This window comes from Vanessa tameamea, chromosome 24, assembly GCF_037043105.1.
Source record: "Vanessa tameamea isolate UH-Manoa-2023 chromosome 24, ilVanTame1 primary haplotype, whole genome shotgun sequence".
In the NCBI taxonomy this organism is placed as follows: Eukaryota; Metazoa; Arthropoda; class Insecta; order Lepidoptera; family Nymphalidae; genus Vanessa; species Vanessa tameamea.
The window spans coordinates 5,269,330-5,295,125 of NC_087332.1; the positions used below are offsets into that span (position 1 = coordinate 5,269,330).

At 31.1% G+C, this 25,796-nt stretch overlaps 1 protein-coding gene across 1 annotated transcript in view; it reads right to left on the bottom strand.

Moving 5' to 3' along the window:
- Positions 1 to 612: 612 nt before the first annotated feature.
- The window catches only part of LOC113402718 (muscle segmentation homeobox-like), a 43,740-nt gene continuing 18,556 nt past the window's right edge, over positions 613 to 25,796 (bottom strand). The window contains exons 2-3 of the mRNA XM_026643026.2: positions 1,966 to 2,153; positions 613 to 987 (exon numbers count right to left, since the gene is read on the bottom strand). Coding sequence (XP_026498811.1) covers positions 739 to 987; positions 1,966 to 2,153 — 437 coding nt within the window. The 3' untranslated portion in view covers positions 613 to 738. The remainder of the gene's footprint in view (positions 988 to 1,965; positions 2,154 to 25,796) is intronic.

Here is a 25,796-nt window from a genome sequence, read left to right on the forward strand (position 1 = left end):
TTTAAAATTGATCTAATATGAACAAACAAAATAGTTTTAAATTTCTAAAAGTCTGATAAACGATACACGATAAGGAATAAAATAATAATTAACATCATGAAACTAATAAAAGCAGCAATTGTGATGTCTTGTCTCGTTAAAATTAAAAAGTTACACACGAAAATTATAGATAATAATATTACCGTAAAATAAATTAAAAAACATAAAAATGGATATTATATATATCTTTAACGTAAATTGCTCTGAAATTAAGTAATTAGCGATCATCTGCCATTCATAAATGTCTGTTATATTACGTTTAATATCATACTTAAAAAAATAAATAATCATGTTAATTACACACTTTATTACCGATATTAGTGAAACTATACGCCTTTTATAACAACTATTAACTATACCATTGCTATATTTACAAAAAAAATATTTAAAGTTAATTATGGCTATATCAAACTGAAGGAATTGCACTTATTCATTGAGATTTTTTTAAATGTATCTTATATTAATAAAATCAGCTTTGAGGGATATAGTCTATGTCACTCTATGCATTTTTCTTATTAAAAAAATTAAACCGATTTACATAAAATTAAGTACTGGCACTATAGTATACCACAGTTTATTTTATTTATCAATCACTTGTTTCAGTCCGCGTATCCGATCATAATAAAACTCTCAGTTCTAGTCGCCATGTTAGGAAGATGGCGGCTGCTCTCCGTCACGCGCCACCGCGTGTTCATGCCGTCAATGTGGTTGTAAGGAATTCAGTATATTCATGTTTATAGCGTGCTGGTGGGTAGGTGGCCCTCCTAAAAAACTGAGTTGCGGCCTCGTCGCTGCAGCCATAGCAGCGAACAAAGGTGGAGCCCCACCTCCGCCAAATAGCGCGAATGATGGAGGAAGTAAGGGCCGTGCAGAGAGTCTGAGTTTCTCTATTTCAGCCTCTTGTAAACGTTTTGCTTTAGCCCGACGATTTTGAAACCAAATTTTAACCTGAAATGAATATAAAATTACAAATTAAACAATCAAATACTTGTACTAACTTGATGAACAATTCAAAATATTCGGTAAATCTTTGCTACATATAATTCGGAATGCTAGGTATCGAGCATATACAATTTATTGCACATATTTCGATAACATTAGCTTATTTTTGATACGTCAACAAATTGGATTAAAATACATTTTAGTCTAATATGGTGCGGACATTACACGCAACGGGCTTTGTATAATAATCAGGCAAATAGCTGAATTTACGATATGCCAAAATCAGAAACTTGACTTCACGTATATGGTTACGAATTTGCAATTATTAGCATGTGGATGGTAATTCACAATGACGAAAATAACTTTGCCCTTTACATTAATCTCGTATATTACTAATTTCAGCAGCGCAATGTATTGAGTTGTTAATGGATTAAGAATATTTTATACAATTTGCTATGTTTGGATGTTTGGTCACAAGAATATTGGCTCGTTGGCGTAATTGCTACATTATACGGCTGTAGATCAAGTCTATATCCAAGCCAATTAAAAGTTATTGGTTTTTTGTTAATACATTTGAGTTCCACCTTAAAGTTGAGGAGTTGGAAATATTAAACGCTCATACCGTATACACATGTCTGATGGATAACATATCTAATCATCAATCTTCGTTGATCATAGTCTTCGTTGAGAATAGCAGCCAGTGCCAAATTTATATCAATTAGACTAATTTAGAGAAAAGCGTAGTGTAGTGTTTATATGGTCTGTTTGACCATTTTTTGCGAGATTGGGCACCAAATTTTATTGTTTATATTAAGTTACCTATAATTATTCTTCCCAAGAAATACATGAAAACTGTATTTTTCAATCTAAACAAAATAAAACTAAGATCTGATCTAAGAAAAATATTCCATTTTATAGAAGAATGGTAAGGACCATCCTTCCACAGAAAGATCCCAATGTCGAAAATATTATGCTACAACTAACCTGTGTTTCCGTTAGTCGTAATGATGAGGAGAATTCTGCTCTTTCCGCAATACTTAAGTATTGTTTGTCCCTAAACTTCTTCTCTAGAGCGAGGAGCTGTTGTGTGGTGAAGGGCGTACGGGGCTTCCTGTTCGGCTTGTGTTTGCGGAGTTGGCAGCGTACTACAGGAGGACCACTTGGAGGGCCAGCTAAGGATAAAATAATCTTTATCAGAAATATGTAAACAAAAAAATTGTTTTTAGATTTTATTTGTCTAATATGTTTTCTAATTGTCCAAGTTGTCGCTGCAACTAAACTTTAAAGTTCACAGGTTCTTTTCCTGTTCATAATAAATATTTGTATAGGTCCGTATGATCTGTTGTGAACCTCAGATTGGTTAAGGAGATGAATGTGACAACATTTTATTGTAATTTTATCTTAACAAATATCTGTCTTAATCAAACAATATTCAATACAGATATAATAGCTTTTTTTTATTTACTCGTCCGATTACTCGTTATTCGCTTGACTTGAAATAAATTTTGTTTTTTTTTTACTTATAATAAAAAAAAAGATTATGTTCTATTTCACGAAATCGACTCGTATCAAATTATATTAAAATCAATTTAACTGTTCAAGTGTGACTGAAGGACATATGTCTAAACAAACATGCTTTCACTTTATGACATTAATAAAATAAAAAATATGTTTAACGAATTTAAATTATAATTACATACGAATAAATAAAAGCTACTAGAAAAATCGCTGTAGAATTGTTAAGCGCGGCTCTATCAGACAGAAGCCAAAAACAAAATATTAAAGGATTACATAGCGATAATAATCGTAATTTAAAAATTTTATTTACATGCCAGAGTTTTATGCCTTTAAATATAATAAATTAATCAATTTAACGAACTAAAACATGTTTAAGATAACGAATTTTATATAAATGAAGGGCGTGTCGAAACACTTAGAGTAGTTTAATATGTTCTTCGAACATAAACCTCGGTCATTTACATAAATTGAAATATCGTCCTAAAATTTTGACGAGCAATTTTTTTAAGGTAGGCTACCTTTTTTTTAAAGCATATGAAATATAGTTAGGTCTACATTATTATTAAGTAATTAGAAATGAGATCTTTGACAGTAGGAAATAAAAAAAAAAAAAATTGAAAACCGCATTATTGAATAAATTATATTCTTTATTAATAAAAATACATGTAAATATTTTGTTATTTTTACTTGTTACTTAAGGGTTTTTTTTTAAATGTGTAGAGAGATATGAATGCATTGTAATGCATTTTAGTTACATTGCGTTAACTATGTTACATTTTATTTAATATAAAATGATAAACGGCAAAGCATTCGTTAATTTCTCGTTCTTAAGGTCAACGATACTTAATGGCCATTGGTCAAATAATAATAATACAAGTACCTATTTCATTATTTCAATTTCGAATACAGGTGTCTCTCGAGTTCTTCATTCTTTCATTTTCTGTTGTCATTAGGTATTTGTTGAATTGCTCGTTATTTGCTATGATTTTTTTTTCAATACTAAGGGAAATAGATTAGGAAATTAAAGATGTGTTATGAAATTTTATGAATTGTCCTAAATAAATATTTATTGATTTTTATTCAGAATGACTCCCTTTCACAGATCATCAGTTCGGAAAGAAAAATCTCAGATCTGAAACGAACTGACGAAAGAAACCTCCTGTACAAAAAATAATGGTAGCAGATTTCGATAACATCGGAAATCTTTACTAATTACTATTAAGAGTGTTGCTCCTAAAAATGATGATGGTGAAAATCGATTTTGTCTATACTGGCAATTCTTACGGTGACTTGTTGTCGTTTTTCAATTCTATTTTTCTATTGAAGGTATGCAAATTTCTATACCCTTTGAACATTTACTAAGTATAATATGTTAAAGCGTGTATCCTTTGCCATAGATTCACACACAAATAAATAAATAATTTTTCTATAAAGTATATATGTAGTTTATTTATACAATTATTTTTTATTATTACATATATATTATTCATAAAAAGGTTTTATTTATTTTGTGCCAATTAAAAACAACAATGCTGATTGCCAGTATTTATAATTAAGTTTAAATTTGTACAACAATGAACTATTTCCATTCATGTTTATGATAATGATAGTCCAATGCAAATAAAAATATAGGATATTCATGTTTCTTTATAAAATTACTAAAGCAATTAAACCTAACATTACTTTATTAATTATTGCCAACCGCTTGTAAGCTACAAAAAATATAGTACTTGAATATCAAAGGAATGTAACAGATAAATTGTATTAAAATATTCTTTAGGGTTTTCACGTGACACATGGTTTGTCTGAATCACGCTATAAATATTTTCTGCGAAAATGTTATATATACATATGTAATCAACTATTTATATTAAGAACTTTTCCCTGCCGACGTCGAAGGTGTCCTAAGCTGAGGTCCAATCTCACAGGAAACCCTAAGGGTGGGGTGCCTACCCTTAGGGCGCGTGTCCTCTGAGCCCTCTGAGTGGGTTCTCAATATCCATTTTACTAGCCTCTCCGCGCAGTGACGCTGTGGAGGCCAATGAGAGCCAACAGCGTTACATAGTTCGAAAAAAAAGTATTAAGAATAGTTCTCCTTTAGTTAGTTAAGCTACTTTAATAATATAAGTCATTACCGTACATGTATTTTTTATAAAGATAATCTATTATATTGTACATGTATTTTTTATAAAGATAAAACATTGCCAAAATGTACTAAACTCCATGACCCATAATTTAATGCTCGATAGTGAAAAAAACCATCCCTCGAAAAATTAATGTACACTATTGTTAAAATACATTAAGAAAGTACTATATTTTAAAGTTCTTACGGACGTTGTTAATTTTTCTATCAATCAGTAGCTTTGAAATTTAATGGTTTTTAAAGACAGATTAAAGATAAACAAAAATATCTTGCTTTACATTTATTATTAAAGCGTTTTCAATTAGCGATATTTTGACGTAATCTAAAGTCAATATCAGAAAGTTATCGTTAAAGTATCAGGTACCTGTTTATGCAAGAGTGCTTTTGACATAAGTCGTTCCTAATTATTTAACCGCAATTGAAAATATATTTTAATATAACTTGTTAAATTTATTCCGTTTTTTTTTTTAATTTATTATTAGGAACGAATAGTTTGTATACCAACTCGCATTGGAGTATCGTAGTGGAATAAGCTCTACACCTCCTCCACAAGAAGGTGAGGTTTAGCCCAGCTGTGGGATAGTTACAGGCCGTCAGTAACTAGGATACACATATAATCAGTGGAAAGAAAAAGAAATGAAACGATTTACATCATTATTACAATAATTATTAAAATTATTAAGTTCTATATGTAAATAAAAATTACCTACATAAATTGATTGTTAGGTTAAACAGTGTAATTGAGATGAGCAATGCCAAGTATTAAGATCGTCCTAATCGCATGTGAACTGTAAGTTTATAGATTAAAAAATAAATGTTTGCAAAGACATGAAGTAAACTTACAAATGCTTTTATTTAAGGTGTAACAATGAAAGGATTTAGCGAAAATGGTAAACGGGTCACCTGATGATAAGTGGTCACAACCTGGCCCTTAGATATCGGCAGAGCACTAATAATATTTTGGGGGATTTTATCTACTAAAAATATATTTTAGACTACAAATGAATCAAGTATGAACAAAAATCAAAATATACTTTATTCAAGCAGGCTTTTACAAGCACTTTTGAATCGTCATTTAACAAACTATATTACGTAAGTAAAGCTACCACCGGTTCGGAATGTAGATTCTACGGAGAAGAACCGACAAGAACAAGAACATTAGGATAACTTCTAAATGATAAGTAAAAAAAAAGCCCATGTGCTAACTGAATCACTTTAATATCAAATTATCGGTCGATGAAATACCTAAATATGATTGTACTCTCATTAGAATATTTAACATAATCGTTGTGCCGTGTAATAGCGCTCAGGTCGTCCATTGTCCTGCTTCCGGTGAGCAAATGACCTCTCAACTGGTTAATCGATCGATTCAAATTAAATTATATAAGTGGTGTATATTAGAATACGCTGAGGTTAAGTTCGAAGATCATTCGTTTTGTTGCTTTGGTGTTTGTTTGCCGTTTAAATGTATGTCTATTCAATTATATGCATATTCATGTATTGAACGTTATTAAAATATACAAATATATATTTTTCATATCTGATACGTGTGCTGAATTTTATGCGATTAATTTCACAACCAATCTAAGTATCAATGACGTCGAAATACACGTATTCGTGTAGCATTTTTTTTAATTTTAACGATTCGTCCGAATCTTATTTGAGTTGCGTTTTTATATTGATTTATATCATGGCTCCGTTACTTACGAGTACGTGTTTAATGGACTACAAATTCATGTTGATATGTGGATTCATGAAAACAAATAAGGATTTGTTAAAGCATTTATGATATTTACAAGGATGATAACCGAAGTCTGTATCTTTAGATCTTTTAAACTACGCAACAGATTTTAATGTGGTTTTCATCAATTATCAGAGATTTAAAAGAAAGATTTATATGTATAATATATTCATATTATAATAGACAAAAGTCGAGAATTTCAACTACAATAACATCGGCAAAAAAAGATAATTAAAAAAAAAAATTAAATCTGAAATTTGTATATAGGTATTGTACCAGGTCGGGTAGGCAGTATTATATATAAATACTCTTATTGTGTCTAACCATTTTGAAATCGACACTAAACCAAAATGGCCCTTTGAATGCATTCATTACAGCCGGTATCGAGTGTAGTATGGATTATGCAGCTTAAGCGTATTAATTATCATCATTTATGCGTTACAGTGTCCGTTTATAAAACATTAATTTTATGTCTTATTGTTTGATACCGTAATTAAATCAATCGTATTAATAATATTTCAATTTCCTTTAGGCCTTTGTTTGTTATTCATGAATATCGGTCGTCGATCCCCGTTTTATAATCATATACTTCATTAGCAAATTAATGGTGTAGGTTCACTTTGATTACTTCAAATGGCTTTCGGGAAGGATGTATTTTTATTATTGAAGTTACAGTTCGTAATGTTCCACTGTTTATCAAACGCTTCCTGCTCCCGCTTCCTCCCTCTTAATAGTTATATGTATTGGATTAGTCTAAAAATTCTATTAATAAGATGTCAGTGGTCGGAAAATGGGAATCTTCGCCGAATATTGCGGATTTAAGCTCAAGCAAGCACCACTAAACATTATGTTCTTAAATTGTAAAGGAAAGCAGCAGTGTGGTGAAACAAGCTCTCAACGTCTTCAAAAGGAGAGATCTTAGGTGTTACTTTATTATTTATCTAATAAAAATATTTTTTGATTTTTTTGTTGGTCTTGTGACTAGATATAGGGCCGCAGATCCCGAGGTCATGGATTCAAACCTTAGAAAAAGTATGAAAATCCGTTGGTCCTGCGCCTGAACTTCTTTTCGTTTCGGATTATGAGAGTGAGGGAAAAGAAAATGCAACTATAGTTGCACACAGATTTGTGCACTGTTATGTGGCCTGCGTGTTAAGTTAAGGATACTCCCCTGAGATTGGCCGCCGCAGGCGAAATCGGTATGGACAACATCATAAATATTTAAACATACATTCATCGGATTGAATTCGCAACTAACATTCTAATAAACAAGATTTGCTCGCAATAAATATTGCTACTTTTTGTACAATATTTACACCGCGCAAGTTGAAGATGAAGTTTCTATATCCATAGCAAATATTAACGGCCCGTTTCCTATGTATAAATCAATTCATGAAGTAAAATACGGCGCTTCGAACCCATCCCGATACAAGCATTTTGTAGTCAATATTCTGTATAGAGACCCGACCTTGCGTTGAATCTATACAATGCTCTACAGAAAATTCCAATAAAGCAAAGAATAAAAGCCATCGTCCAAGAGTGATAAAATACAAACTATTTCAATGGCCCCCACATTTAGATTCTAGACATATCAATGCGCTACCGTACGCTAATGAAGATATAATATCCATTTCTAAACGTATTTATTTTCCCGCGCTCCCCGCCATTTTGTAGCAATGACAGACGCGTAATGGCGGCCAATTATGCTTGTTTGGGGTAGGTACTTAATAGGATTTAGTTGTCAATGTCGTGATTTAATTGGATTATTGTAATTCCTTTCTCTTTAATATGCTATACACAGGTTTTATGTCGTTATTAAAGAGAAAATTCCTTTGAACGTTTTATACGATTTTTTTTGACGTCATATCAATACTAAATTAATATTTATATTTTATGAATGTAATTTATGACTAAAAACTTTTTATGTAAGCTTTCTATGGATAAAATTCTTTGACCTTATTCGCAGATTACGGGTTCGAGTCTTGCTTTATTTGTTTTTATAATTCAAATCGTGCTCGGCGGTGAAGAAAAACATCGTATCAGATAACATTCTATCATATGTGTATTTACTAACATGAATTGGAGCGGCCTGGTGGATTGAAATTAAAAACTTTTCGCTAAGTGGAAGAGACAAAGGCCAGGTGTGGGACAATTACGAGCTGTTTCTTGCTTTTCTATTGTTATTGAGCTGGTGTTCATTTCAGTTTATGAGTCGCTCCTTTTTCATAATTATAGGTACTAGAGTTAAAATCAATAAGAATCGATAATGCCTAGTCAATTAAGGTTCTACATGACTGGGTTTTTCTTTTCCTAAGTTGTAAATCTATTAAAATCACATTTGTCAATCAGAGTTTTTGACGCCTATTGCATGCTACTCAGTTATTAAACAAAACTCTCTTTTTTTCATAATATTTATAGGCAGCACTACCTTATCACGGTCTTCAAGTGCGTTTGTTAATAACATTCATATGTGATCGCAATCATTCAATCGCGAATTATTTAAATTTCGTTCGCATCTTCCAAGCCATTGGTGCGTGACCGTTACGCTATCTGTGTCGATTTTAAAAATGTTATGGGAAATAAACAATTATTGATTTATCAATTAATGTTTTAACATTTTTTAATATGGGATATAAGCAATAAAAATATTAACCTTTATGATTCAGTGCGCTATCTCGGCTTTAATCATTTAACAATAATATATTTCCATATATTTAACTAGCTATCCACCCGGCTTCGAACGGATACTAGACTAGAATAAGGGTCGGTATAAAAGGTTAATATTGTAATACATATAACTCAATAGGTTTACGCGGCGAACGCTTTAAAAGTCCCAATCGCCGTGAAGTTTGTTGACATCTTCAACAATCATTGTCATGTTTCAACTAATTTACACACATAATTAATTATAAATCTAAACTTAATGAATCATTAGATTAATTAATGAAAACAATGTGATACTGTTTGGTAGTTTTTGAGTTTTGTGAATCAGACAAACAGACGAAACAAGCGAGGTGAGTTTGTTTTATAATATGTAGTGATTGTCACAGGTGGATAAACAATACTTCTGCTAGGGTACCACTTTATAAAAAAATTCCGATGTCTTTTCTACAAAATTCAGGCCGTATTTCCTCTTAAAGTGCTTATTTAACTTTCTATAAAGGGAAATGAAACTGCAAATAAAGGATGTTTATACAATTTTATTGAACACAAGTGACGTTCATGATACAAACCCGTTTCAGAAATTAGTCTGTATGTACACTCGATGGAAAGAAGTGGTAAAGAAATGAGCTATACTTAATCCCATACAAAAATAATCATCGAAGTCGGTTCGTAAAAAGGAAAAAAATACATAATAAAATATACAAACAAATGGAAACCCATGTGCTATTTACCAGCTTTTATGTCATTGCAATGGTGATTCGTTTGTTTTGGTCAAATATTGCAACCTGACCGAGTAAGTTGTTTTAACAACTTCCTCTTAAACTTGTAGCAAATTTTTTTTGTAAGGTATTTTATGATGAGCATTGTCTGATCCTACACCCAGGTTTGGATTCAGACGATGGAACTCCTCAACCGATAGCATAGATTCTATTTTTTGTGTTTAATCTTGTCCCAAATAATATTTTAAGTCGGTTAAATCCGTGGTTCACCGTACTGTAGCGAATCAATTATTAACTTGAACCGATCCCTTGATTGTAATTATATCGTGTAACTCATAACCAATTATCTTTAAATATTCAACGAACACAAGAGGAAGCGTAGTAAATAAGAAAACGTGATCGACTGCCATTTTCCGGTAAGTAACTTTTGCAATCATTGATACTTGTTTATTTATATCCTGCCCTTAACAACTCGCCAGCAAATAACTGAATTGCGAATAGATAGTTTTTGTAATGTCTTATATTTATCGTTGCCTACCGTGTATTAATTAAATTTCTTTTTATTATAATATTAAATTATATCTAAACATGTATTTGATATTATTTAAATTTTTTTGGCTTAAGTTTTACAGTCACCAGCCTGCCTGACACCAACGCTCCTTGGGAATGCTGATGTGGTGGTTTACCCGTCACCGCGCGGGTAGCTCAAAGTGCAGGTGGTATGCACTAGGCCTTAAATACCCTTGTTCGTCTGTTACAACACCCACGGGTAGAATGGGGGATGTCCTATTCTAATCTGAGATCATCACGGGCTAATGATGATGAATGATTAAATAATATCTAAACATCTGGTGTCTGTGATTCAAAAAGACACGGCTGTTAGTGATGGTTTGAATCTAGTCAACCTATTTGCCAATACGTTCCAATGACCAGCCAACATAAGCGGAGAAGTTGCTCTGGAGGCTGATTTATCATAATAATGAAGAAATCTGTATATGTCTGAATTAACATAATATGCTTAATTACCTGCAGTTGAGCATTGCGGTGGAATAAGCCTCAAACCTTTCTCCTCGACTGGAGATGAGGTCATTGCCCAGTTATAGACATAAATATTCGATTTCTACATCAATGAGACTAATGTCGATTCGATATAGGACTATCCTGATTCCGAAAACTGTCTTCGAGCTTCATTTTTGAACAAAGAATATTTCGTTCGAGGACACCAAGTAGTTTTATGAGCTATTTAAATATAGTCTTTGATTACGAATGTCTTTTAAATAATAGCCATCAGTTATCATATGCAAGAATAGAGAACTTTAAATATGCACATGAGCGTAAAGTAAATCGTTCCCAGAAATCTGGTCTGGCCTTATAATTAAATCTACTGTAAGGAATATAATATAATTTAATAATAAAAAAAACACATTTAAACCTAATTTACATAATCGTTCCAGCAATCTAGCTTAAATCGTAGAATTAGCGTTTCATTATTGTTACATTTTAAGCTGATTAAATGTATTTTAACAATGTTACGTTCGTCCGTGCGCATTTGTGGTCACACCAGCAAAAAAGAACTAGTGAAGTCTAGGCATGCGTTCATAGAAACAAGTTTCATGGAAATGTACGCTACAAGCGTGAATCGCTTTCTTGTTGTCGGACGAATTATCTCCTGTCAATCAATGCGACTGCAGCGGCTTTCGGTCAAGCCACCGGGACAGTTGACATCGTACACACTTGACCCTCGTTATCTGGCACAATCTGTTTACACTTAGCATATTATATCTTCACGATTTATAATTCATTTATAATATCAACTTACTCGAGTAAAGTAAAAGCATTCGACTGTTTCATTGGTCAGTAGCTTGTTTATAAGGGTGCGAATCACGAAGGCAAGGATTTCCAAAATTCAAATCCTCGATTGTGCCGTCCAAAACTTTTGGGGCCAACATTTTTCTTCTAACATTTATTCGATTTTTTCCATATCGTGAGTGTTATAATATTTTTTATGAGTGTCTTTTTGTGTATTTTTTAGGAGTGTCGTTATTTTTTTTTTGACTTTCACTCTTACAGCGTGATTAGCATCTAACCTTTAAAACGAGGGTTAAATCGATAACGATTTATTAAGTCCAGTTAAATAAGTATTCAACCCCTCGCTTCACCATAAATGACTGTATGGATTGTACAAATTAACAATTATAATTAATTTAGTATCAAGCGGAGATATGACAAGGCTGAGTGGCTTGAGAATGTTATTAAATAACAGTACAACGTATACGTGCACGTATAAATATTAATTTTATAGAATCAATCTCGATTTTCAGAATAAGAAAACTCGTAAAGTATTTTTTGAACGATTACTTTTATAAACAACTGTAAGTTTAAGCAATCGTCATAGATTTTTTTTAAATAAATTTCGCAGACTTTTCGTCTGTGCGTGTCGATGTTAGACATCATTGTGCGCTTTGGGGGTAAGAAGGACCTGTATGCCTTGACGAAAACGGCATCAGTCTCCTCACCGCCACCGCTGTCTGTTCATTGTAGTATATCTACTGATATATACCCACTTGCTATATTTTATTATAATAATAAGTTTATTTTTTATTTTTTAATCGCAATTAATTTATTTTACTCAACATTTATTTCAATAACATTCAAAATAGAGGAATTAATTCATTAGAATTAAAGGTTCACATCAGCTATCAGGCTTCCATTTTTTTTTATTTCTTTATTGTATCATAATATAATATAATGATCTGTTATAGATCCGTTACCTTTTTATTATTAATGAAATAATTATAAATACAATTACATATTATATTACATAATAGTCTACCCTCAATTTAGTTAGATCTTAGAAAACGCGGTGTTTCATTGTTTTATAAATCCTTTTAATTTACATAAAACTTTGAGAAATTGTGACATAGAACGTTGATACCAAGTTTAGTAACAAACGTTAAATAATATAGGTCATTGAATTCAATTAAATTCATTAACGGATTACATAAAAAGCTTAGTCTTAAACAAACTGCTTGATCACCAAGTGTTTTTTGACCCTGGGATAAGGGAAGTCGGTTTTATGACTTAGGTACTAACGCAACCAGCGTGAAAATATAATTTTTACCGTAATAAATGTTTTTAAAACAATGTTGATTTGTATTGTTATTAGTTAGTTTTTTTTTAATTTAATTGTAAATCTCGTTTTGAGGTTACAAGGATTTAATCATAATTGAATAAACTTTTTAACATTCGAACAAATAAATTTAGACGCATGTTATGTTACTTTCTAAATGCGACTGCTTTTTTTTTTTAAACTGAAGTATGGTCAGCCGTGATCGGAGTAAAATGTTTTATTTTATGTACCTAAATCGTTTAAACGTTTTAAAATCAGTGTGGGTCCATATTTAGACGCAAGGAAGGATGCAATTTGATGGGTAGTTACCCGTTTTTGTAATTTATTGATTGAATGAATGATTTCTTTGTAATTATTTTAATTTTTAATTACAAATGTACATTATCGACGCAGTAATTGTCGGCGGTGATTGTCGGTATACTTACGATTGTTTTCTTTAACTGTTATTATGAAAGAATAATTACGATCTTTATTATAGTTAAGTGCATTTTATAATATGATTTAAATAAAATTCATATGAGATGCATATTTTAATGCGTAATATATTATGTATATTTAAAAAATATATCGATACTGGTTTGAGTAAGTTTTGAAGTACTTATATTATGTATTTTTTGTATTAAAAAGGTGAGATTGTTTACGACTGCTGAACGTAGAAGAAACCTTCGACTTTATCTGCACGACATTTATAAAACTTTAACTATCATAGCGCACAAACGGTCGTCTCCATTTTACGCACTCAGGGGGTGAATTAAAAAAAGTGGGCTATATTCTTCTTGGGGCCTCAAACTATCTCCATACCAAATGTAACAGACAGAGTTATTTCGCAATTATAATATTTGTGTAGATTAATGACGTCGTAGATATCTTTTAAACAACATTATACACTGGATATATAGGTTGTTGTAAACGTAGTAACAGATATACTCGTACCTGAGAACGTTGAAGGGATTTTAAAGGGTAATTTACTTAAATTGATTATGTTACACTTCAACATCCTTACAAAAGCAAAGAGTATTATCATCTTCCGGTATAACATATACCAGCTCGACTTTGTATTTAGGTAAATTAATTATCATTATTGTTTAAATAGTAAGCATTGGAAATTATCAGTATAATTTTATTATATTATAAAAAAATTTTTTGCTTTTAATTATTTTTAGTTAAAGTATCAGATTTTTATTTATTTTATGTATAAAAGTAACATAAAATTACTTGAATAAAATCTACCTAAAATTATTCAACTTAATTCTTTGAAATTAATTTATACCGTGTCTACGCTTTATTTAGAGGTAGTTCGGTTAAAATCAGAAAAAAAGGTTCTGTGAATTATAGCCCCTATACGTATCACATTAAGAGTCAAGAACTAATGCTGATTGCTATAATAATGGCAGCCTCTAGCAAAAACTTGACGGCCGTTGATTGCATAATTTTGTATTCAACTTATCGCTATGGCTGCCTTATCAACGTGTTGTCTGACCTCTTCTACCTCATGTTAAAACGTACGCGTGGAAAGAAGACGGACGCTTTGTCGGTGGAAAATGGTTTTTATCGGTTTTCACGGCGTTTAATTTTATAAATAATTTATATTATTGTATTTACTTGATTTTTTTTAATATTATATTTAAACATTTCCTATAAAAAAGCACTTAAAATATATATATATTCAGTAACAATGGCTAGTATGTTCGTATTTAATTGGTCTTTGTTTTCCATCTGGGTAGGTACCAGGCACTCATCACATATTCTATCGGCAAGGAGGGTGAGTGAACCAGTGTAACTTCATGCACAGGGTACATCTTAGTTTTCAAGTTTGGTGGAGCATTGTCCATGTGCAGTGCACTATTTATTATTGGGTGGTTTTTGTGCCAGTCCGGCTACCTATATGTAATTTAAAAAAGGTAATCAGACTAACAAATTAGCCACCTAGATAGTCACCGCCGTTCATCGGAAAAGTGCACAGACAGAAAAATTTATTGGTAAGAAGAGGGCGTGTAATAGCAAAATTTAAGTTATGTGATTTTCATTTTTCCACAGTAACCTTTACCGAAAAAAATTACATATTATGTTAAGCTACACGAAATATATTTCCTCATCGTTTCATAAAGAAATAAAATCAATTAGAAGTAATAGAAATAAATTTTCAAAGTATCCTCTGATTTCGTTGTTGTTGTTACGATTTTTTTTTTATTTCTACAGAAAATTCGTTTAAATATTTTTTAATGATGTTTTTACCACCAATGCCACCACTCTGTGACAATTTGCTTTGCAATGATTGCTTTGCACAGACAGTTAGGGGTTAGCGCACAGCATACTTATGAGTAACGCCCATTCGAGCAAGATCACCGAGGTTTATCCATCTCATAAGAGACCCTAGCCCAACAATGGGTTATTAAGTGCTGTTACTCTAAAACCGCCACTTTGCTTTCGATGTGTTAAAAAACAATGAATTGGTACTTGTAGTGTTAATTAAATGGTAATATATTTAATTACATTCGAGTACATTTTACTAATCTTATAATATTAACAGGATTTAATTAACATATTTTATCATTATTAGTAATCGTTGCGCAGTATGAATTAAATTATTGTATATTTCATCGTTAAAGTCCTTTCGAACTAGATATTACGATTATACATTTCAACATAATACTTATGGCTTATTAACGTTTGCCTGTTATTCAATAAGGAATTTATATGTCTATATAGTATAAAACAAAATCGCTTCTCGTCGTCTGTACGTTTAGATATTTTAAACTACGCAACTTTAATGAGATTTTCATAATAAACAGTAATCCAAGAAAAAGCAGAGATAAAACATGATTTTTTCATTTTGTTTGTTCTAAAATCTAAAGGTTGCATATAGGTCTTATTGTACCCGCGTGAAGTCGAGACAGGTAGCTAAATTGTATAATGTTGTGTGTGGTCGATTCGATGAACTTCGTCATATTGTGTCCACATCTATGGCAATATAAATTTTCGGACGATTTTAGTTTAATTTTTTCCTTTCGTAATTGATAATAAGGAAAGACACAATTGACTACTTTAATTTAGTTTTTTTTTTATATTTAGTATACTTGACTTTATCTTAAGTCTATGCTCTGTCTTAGAATTTCTTCCGACACTGGCCCAGAACTTCACTCAAACCATTTTTTTCTGAGAAGAAAATAATGATTATTTCCATGATTAGAGCAAATTATATCAACGTTAATTAATTTATTTATAAATTAATAAATGATTTTATAGATCGAAAAATCTGGGAGCTGCTGTGAATAAAAACATTGTGAGGTGGCCTTCAAGCTTCGGATGTAAATCACAGTCAGACAAACACACAACATATGTATCCACTAAATGCCGTATTCGAGCAGCATTGCAAAATAAGCTGAATTCCCTATTCGAATATCGCTAATATATATCGTCAGAAACGATAAATTGATTAAAAACTCTGAACATACGGACACCGTTCGCTATATTTTTATAACAGATACAGTTCACTAGTATTATGAACACGAATGCTACGCTGATTTCACGCAATTACTTTATTATTTAACAACATTGCAAAAGTCCAATAAAACTAAACATTAGTATGTACGCAATGGCAGAGTCAGAAGTGGTCCAAGTGGACAATTTCACAATTTGTCCGTGCGAACTTTTTTGCGGGCGCCGGTAATTGGCACTCACCTGCGCCGCTACCCGCCGGCATAGCGCGCCAAATATGGTGGGGACATTTCGCTTGGACATTTTCCTTCGGACATTTTTTCCTCCCATCTGACAAATGTGTAATTATTTATTTAATATCATCCGTCGAGACCAATTTGGACACAATTCGCATACCGATGACCGGCTTCTTCATGGCGTCCGAATTGTTTTTAGATTATATTACCTTATGTAAATAAGTTCTTAAAATCCATAATACTTTCAAGGAACGGAAAATGTTTTCAATATATTTTTTGGAATTTTTAATGTTATGTGAATTATAATAACATAACAATATATAAGAATATAATTTGATATAAATAGAACGCTAACAATTTTATTTTTTTATCCGATTTAGAAAAAATATTTTTCGAGACAGTGTTGAGTTTGTATTTTTCATATTAATTAAACAGAGACTATATTTTAATCGAACACATCAAACCTCTTTTTGGAAACTATTCAACCAGAGATAATGCAAATGGAACTCAAATTAACGTCAATTTTGGCAAAAGATTAAAAAATAGATTTAGCTTTATTATCGAAAAACATCACCTGCTAATATTTGCAGCTGTATTTTTTCGATATTTCATCAATTAATACTTTGAATACCTATTTTGTATTATGTTAACCGTTTAACGACAGGTGTGTGTTGATAAGTAATTGAATAAATTAAACTCTTATATAATCGATAATTTATTATAGAATATGACCAGTAATTATTAAACTTTATCAATTATGATGTATTATATGGTATTATGAAGGTGAAGTCTGGTTAGTGATCGATTTTTTTATATAGGTAACTCGTGTTCATTTTATTAAAGGACCTATTGTTTTGAATAAGCTTGGTAGTCTTAATTGGATTGGTCCGCGGTTTTTTATATATTTTTTAATATGTAATCGTGTCGAACACGTATAACTATTTTAACTTAGTGAAACAAGTTCAACCAAGTTAAAATAGTTAAACAATAAGCTTAACAAGAAATCGTTATTATAATTGCTGTTTAAAGATATTCGAGTATGAATGGTCAACATTTTTTTTTAAATTTTTTAACTTTTCATGACTTTCGATAGGAGATTTTTTTAACACATTTAATTCCTATATTATATTTTGTAAAAAATTATATACAGTAAAAATTAATATTGATCGAATTGAAAATAAAGTTTGTCTGTCTATAAATTAGATATGCACATATGACATAAGACGAATGTAGGGGAATCGCTGATGCTGCGATACGCCGGTTCCAGGTTGAAACAACACAGATCGACGAGTCTTCATCAGCAGAATATAGTTTTCGTAATTAATTGTAAATTAATATTAATAATTCAATATCTGAACTTAACATTGTTCATTATTGCCTCAAATTAGTGTTATTTTAGTTTAATTAAAGTAATTATGAAATCTTTGTTTTTTTAAGTCCAATTCGTAATTCATAGACATATATGTTGATAACAAAAATGTTGAAAATAAAGAAACATATTTTTATTGAAAAAAAAAGGCATATATATAATTATAATATTCTTAAAGATTAGCTAGTAGTTTATATTGTAGATAGATTGTTATATTTTTGGTAATTTATTAATTTTAAATTATTTAAGAGTGGTTAGAAGGCGTGCATCTTAACCGATTATTGCGGGTTCAAATCCAGACAAGAACCACTGAATTTTCATGTGCTTAGTTTGTGTTTATAATTCATCTCGTGCTCGGCGGTGAAGGAAAACATCGTGAGGTAACCTGCATGTGTCTAATTTCAATGAAATTCTGCCACATGTGAATCTATCAACCCGCAGTGGAGCAGCGTGATGGAATAAGCTCCTAGCTTTCTCCTCAAAGCGAGAGGAGGCCTTAGCCCATCAGTGGGAAATTCACAGGTAGTTACTATTCAATTATTTAGATGGTCTTAATTTGTAATATTATAACACAAATTGATTTAATAAAGATCAAATAATTACGTCACTGGAAAGGAGTAAAAGCCAAAATCGTGCTTTTGGGAAATGAGTTTTAAAGTTAAGTTAATAAGGTTATGTAAATGAGGTTTCCATTTCCTACAGGTACCATTTTGGCGCTTATATGTATATTATTATTCATAAAAACGCTGAATATTCGTCTGCAGTAAAACCAATACACAACTCTAAATTAAAACATATTTTTATCAAATTTAATACATATAAAATTCCAGTACACATAATATATACAAATATATTCAAATACCAGCTAGTTAAACGTATTTATTTTCTCACGGATTATGAAGCTATCCCTTAACCCGTATCGGTAAGATTCTGGAAAGTTGTAGCTAAGTGACCATAATTGCAGAGTTAAAGCAAAACCGAGAATGTTACCTCGGTAAGGCAAAACTGGTTCAATGTGGGATCAGTTACTAATATCAGTAATAGGTTTCACGTGCTTAGTAAATAATTTGTATCGAATGTAATTGGTAAACATAAAGAAATAAACCTGTTTGTGTTTTGTAAAAAACGCATCTTATCATACAGGATTGCGCATAATGTTATACGCGCGGATTTCTGCATATTTAAATATCTTATGAATTGTGAGTCAATACATTTACTTTTTAAATAATTTACGACGCTGATCTTCGATTGTGCTCAATCAGAAACGTTTAGGAATTAGAACAGAATGATCTCGAATTTCTGAAAAACTTTTGTTTCGTTCAGGAACAGATTGACGATGAGATACGTTAATATATAACTATTACCTATAGGTATGCAAAATTGTTTGGCGAATAACGTGGTATAACTCATATAAGGTTGATATATATAAATAAGCGTAATCACGCGAGTGTCAAAATGGGTAGCTGGGTGGTTCAAAACTGCAAAGATATTTTTGGATTTGATTCGATTGGATTATTTGTTTTTGTTTTTTTTTTCACATGAGATTCTTCACCAAGCAAACGTCTGTGACAATAAATCCTAAATTATATGTGATTTTCTAGTCCATATTTATTTTTATATAAAAAATAATTAATAAACAAATGTAACTACTGCTTTACATCGAACACGCTTACAAATAATTTATAAAAATTGATTGTAAGCGTGTTAACTAAGCAGTGTTTGTTCCAGGAAATCTCAGTAATTACTGTAATCTAGTACACTTCATTTGTTTACACTTTTATCATATAATATTTCTCCTATATATATTTTTATTGTACATTTAATGCTATTTCAAGAGAGCAGATGGACTTATCCCAAAAAGGGAAATCTATCCAATCAATCTTTAATACTTACTGATTGGGATTATTATATCAAATATCATATTCATAATTATGATTAGATTTGGTATACTTTAAGTATAGTTATTTAATGTAAATTTAATATTATATATAGGTATTTTTTTTTTAAATAATTCTTAATTTGATTATTTATTTTAAATATAATCAATCTACCGCATAGGTATTCAGGCGCGAGATCAACGGATCATGTGTTTTTTGAGTCACGAGGTTTTCAATGCTGCCAACATTAAAATTTAGCAGTATTAACACCGATATTTTTTTTTTTTTTTTTTTATTATTATAGAGCTTAGTCATCAATTTGACTATATCGCTCTGTACTGTAAGCAGTTTACATTAATTTATTTCCTTAATTTTAGAATATTAATAACTAATTTATACAATTTTTTTGCTTCAAATGATGTAGGAAATGCTAAAAAGCTTATACAGTGCGCAATAGTCAAAGTAATGCCCAAATCAACATTAATATCCTGTCTTAGGGACTCGCTCCGGCCGCATTCCAATAGAATATGGTAAATATCTTCGATTACACCGCATTCAACACCGATATTGTTGCCGACAAATTTTAGAAAAATATTAATATTTCATTACTGACTCGATTCCGAAGTTGATCTTAGGATGTCGGATATCGTCAGTCTTATAAGCAACTAGAATAACGCGGTTAATTTCCAAAGGAATATTTAATTTGGAGTTGGTAATTAGTACGTGTAAGTTAATGTTAAGGATAATATTGAGTAAATAATTAATTATTTATTTTATTCTATTCTACGCAAGAATATAACCGCTAGCCATGCGGCCTAAGATGCGTTGTACCTATCTGTAATTACGTTGGCTTACTCATCTCTTATAATGAACACAACAATACTAGTTAAGCGTAAAAGTAGTGGTGGATAGGACCTTTAACTAAATACGAACCATTCCTTATATCGCCTTGAGAACTAAGATGTTATGTCCCTATGTACATTGCATTGGCTAACTCACTCAAAACCAGAACATAACAATACAATGTGGTGCTGTTTTGCGGTAGAATGATGATGTTGAGTGAGTCGTTTCTACCCAGACGGTCGTGTACAAAGCTCTACTACCAAGAACCAATATAATGTTTTATATAACACAACTCAACGTTACTATATATTCAATATATTTATATTGTTATTTATTTACACCAGTAATATTACCCTTGCCTTTCTAAGACAAGTAATTCAGATTACCTATTGCCTTTTAAAGAGTAGAACCAGGTTAGGCCCTTGGTTGCAAGTAGGTACACAGAAACAATTTAATCTCATTAGCATGCGAACGCTAATGTATTCTGAAAAAAAAAATACATCCGAAGTTGTCTGTGCGACTAGAAAATACGTCTTATATGCATACTTTTTACGTTAAAATCGTTAACTAATTCCTAAACGTCGTATTTAATTATGTTAATGTTGGTATAATTGAGTTGAGAGTATTTCTACAACAAGAATGGCGATAAGGCTATTTTCAAAGTCTTGTTTGTGTTTTTTTTTTTAAGTGGAAATGACTAAGGTTTATATTCTAAATAGAATGAATTATTATTTAAAACTAGAGGACACGACTGGGGATAGCTCTGGTACATAACCAAGTGTACTGTACTATAAGTGCGAAACAGAAAAACCTTATAACTATTTACGGCCCCACTAAAATATCAACGAGCCTGTTACTCGTAACATATAATATGGAAATGGAGGCGGAGCTGAATTATATTTTCTAGATTTACGACCGGAAAGATAAGATAAGTAAAACTTGAATAAAAATAATTTATTATCGAAGAAAAAAAGTTTGACATTAATTAATTACCTAAGTGGTATGGTCGTTTCGATATAGGTACTTGTAAAAATCTGTTTGTATTGTAATCTGTTTTTTTTTTTATTATATGATAAATCTGATATTTTTTTTATTTTATTTGACTTTGACAGTTTATACTTAAAAATAGTTTCTACATATCGAATCGTACAAAAATTAAAAGAAAAATAACATACATTCACTGAAAGGTCTAACACGATTTTTCATATATTTTTTATGCCATAAATACTATTAGTTTAATCTTTCATTAATAACTAAAACACGTGATTCTAAGCCGAACTTAGTGTTTATTCTTAGCTACGAAAGAGTTCTCATATGCGTTCCTGTGCGCTTAGAAAGAAAATATTAACAGGTACATAAATTTTATAACATTTATTTTTATATGTCAAAAATGAGAAATATGAATAGGTAATCATTTTATTGTGAGACGTAGATCAACGTGTCTTATTTAAATTTAAATGGAGATCAAATTATACTAACAAATGTCACTTTATTGTAAACGAATCGAAATGTTACCGTTGCCGTTCAACCGTTTTGCTATTCTAATAACAGAGCGACACAGTTGCGGTCGAAGTTGGATCGATAATAGATATCGTATCGTAACGGATACAAATAAGTAGATTTGGTGTCAGTTATGATTAAACTGAGTTTTATTTCTGTCTGAATCGTATCATGACCGTTTTATGTTAGAAGAATTAGCGCCCTAGACAGCCCGTTTCGCAGCATACAATTATATAATTGAACATTATTTGGAAACAATGATATCACAAAGGTGCAAGGTAGCAAACATATTTAACCGAAAAAAGATTAATAAGGAATTGGAGAAAACAGCTTCACAAACAACCAAAAGTTTTTTTAATAATTTGTAATAGATAAAATAGTATGAGTTTACTTTAAAAGACACCGTCAAACTGGACTCGCTATATGCTTTTTTAAAACCCAACGATTTTCTAGTAGGTACCTCAGTTTTTGTATATATCCTAAGATTTATTCAGCGTTACGTAACAATATTTTGACAAAGCACCGTCATAGTTCGGATATTTTGAACAAATGATTTATATATTATATATATGAACTTTCCTCTTTTGTCTCTTTCTATTTCTGAAAATAGAATCAAAATATTTGAGAGATGCGGAAAAGAAAATTTTAAAATGTATTACAGAGAATATAAAATAAATCTCAAAATATAACAAAGCGGTGTAAATAGCCGAGCCAAGTTATGAAAACAACCGTTTCAATTACTAACCTTTAATTTAATGAATGTTATTTTTGTACCAATATTAAATAAATATACTTTATTTATTAATATTGATTATTGCACGAATATCATTCTTCGATTTCCACATACACATACATCAAATATTTTAAATTGGAAAACGACTTCATTCTTACGACTTTAAGCATTTCCGTTAGCAATTCCACTAGTAACAGACTAATCAATCAAAAATTCCCTTTAAAATGCTGCCCCTTAACACTAATTGTCAGCTAGTCTTACGTAGAATTCTAGCTTAAAAAATTACAATTCTTGGCATCAATCATTATATACTATAAGTATCATATAATGGCAACCTTCATTAATGTTGTTTTTGTTCCTTATATCGTTCATTCAAGTATCATTCATTCATAAGAATGACGTGCCGATGATTGACGGGTGAATGTGTTGCTACATTTTGTTTCGAGATGTTGGCAATTAGCAGTAATTAGTGGCAACACGGTACTGTTAGTAGACATATTAGGTTTACAATGGTTACTATTTTGATATGTTCTTTAAGGATGTATGAAGAATGACCGATTTCTTAAAATTCTGTGCGCATAATAATCTTGCTTTTCAGTTATGCACAATCCTTCTCGCCTTTATCCTCAAAGACGGAAAATATTTTATATGTTGAGGCTCTGATATATTAACGTATATGAAATTCTACAAGCTATGCCGAAAAATAGTTATTAGAGACTCAAAGGGCACAGTGTCGTAGTTCGGGCGTTAGTTATCATTTAAAAATAATATGTTTTAAGTTGTGTTTAGCGTGCGCTTATAATATTGGGATATACCTACTTTAAGAATAGGTTCAAAAGTAAATTAATTTTAATTTAGTTTTGCATCAAAAATACTATTGTGTTTCATTTGTAAATGAACATATCAGCGATGATCATCTCAGAGAACAGCCTCCAATTGTCTATCCACCAACGTGATCGTGAATGATCACGGTCACTGAAGCTGTGCTCCCTATGATCCAGCGTGGAGCAGGGGTCGCTGGATTCCGGTAAAGCCTTAGACTTGGGGATAGCATAAATTTATGTTTAAAATGTGTACAAGTAGGTTGTAAGCGAAACTGTATATATTATAATAACATATAATAAAAAAAAAAAAACAGAATATGTATATTTATATAAACATGATTTCATTATTACAAAACAAACAAAATTAAGCCAGTAAGGGCCACGTCATTCACGAAGGGAGGCTATCTCCAGTCCCAGCTAAGGTCTGCTGATGTTTAGTCAATAAGTAGAATTATAAACCGCTAGAAAGTAATAAAAACACAAATTTAAAGATGACATGGGCAACTATGAGCCCGTGGATGTTGTTTAATAAATAAAAATAAAAATAAATAAAATAAAGAAAAATATATGAACATATTACTATATTAAATGTCTAAGTGTCTACTCTTCTTATTGTCATACAATTTTAACAGGCAAAGAATTTTGTTTTTAACTAAATAAATAATTTGGCTTAGTTGCAAAATAGTAAAAAAAAGTTATTTATTACTTCGCTTACGTATTAACTACCAAACGTCACAAACATCATGATTAGTCTGTCATTTAGGTACACAAAAAAAAACCGATTTATTTATATACTTATATAGGTACCATAGAATTGAGGATATTTGATTTTCATTAAAATACAAGCAGACTGGAAAATAGACTAACTAATGGCGATTGGTCACAATTTCATCATCAAAGCGCCCCTAACCTTGGGAACTTTACTTCTTGTACGGATTAAGAACACAATAGCATTAAAAAAAAATTATATATAAAAACTAGGCTTTAATACACTGTATTCATGAATGTTAATAAGTTCAACTTAAACTATGTCAAACGGTTCTGATAATAAAAAGCCTTGAGATTTTTAAAATATGACACGAGGTGACAGCTGTGATGTGTGATGTCTATTGTAAAATCAATTCTATCACTCTTATCATAAAGTTTAAATTATTTAGTACCTGTGTATTCAAGTTTTAATAACATAGCGTGACTGGGTTCAATACAATAACAATCAATATAATTCTTTTGTCTGATTGTAGTCTCGGTTCAAATAATTGGAATGAAGCTAATGCTGTGTCCACACCGTTTTAATCGTTCTGTTGATTTATATTCTTAATACACGGACGATTAACACTTCTTTTAATCGGTGAGTTAGAAAATGTTTCTCTATTTTTTGTATTTTTTTTATCATTATATGCAAACTTTTTTGTCCTCGCATTGTCATTTCATTTTTCATTGTACAAGTTTCAAATTTTATGGTTTCGTTAATTTTTATTAATAATGGAATAAATGGTATATCATATAAATAAATTTATATAACTAATTATTATTATTATAAATGTGAAATTGATTTGTTTGTCGCACTTCCACGTTAGCTGCTCGAACCATTATCGCCAAATTTGGTTTATATGTTGTCAATGATAGGGAACAACATCCCATCCCGCCAGCGCCATCCCCATACGCAGGCAAAGCCATGGGCGGGAATTTTTATAAGTAGACTTTATGATAACCCGCGATGTAGTAGGATGATGAGGAATGTCTAGAAATTTCTGCTCGACAAGAGAGAAGTCTCTAGGAGAAGAATCTAGTTGAGTATGAATTGGTTAAAATTAATTAAATGGTTACAAATATTGTGTGCAACCTGCAAGTGTATCCACAATTGAAGGACTGTACCATAAACATCCAAACCCAAGATAACATAGAAAACTAATGAACTTTTGCTTAATCGACTCGGCCGGGAATCGAACCCGGGACCTCGGAGTGGCGTACCCATGAAAACCGGTGTACACACTACTCGAGCACGGAGGTTGTCGATTAAATTCTTCGTTTATGTATATTGAACACAAAATTGCCACGCTTGCTTACCTCTACTGTCGAT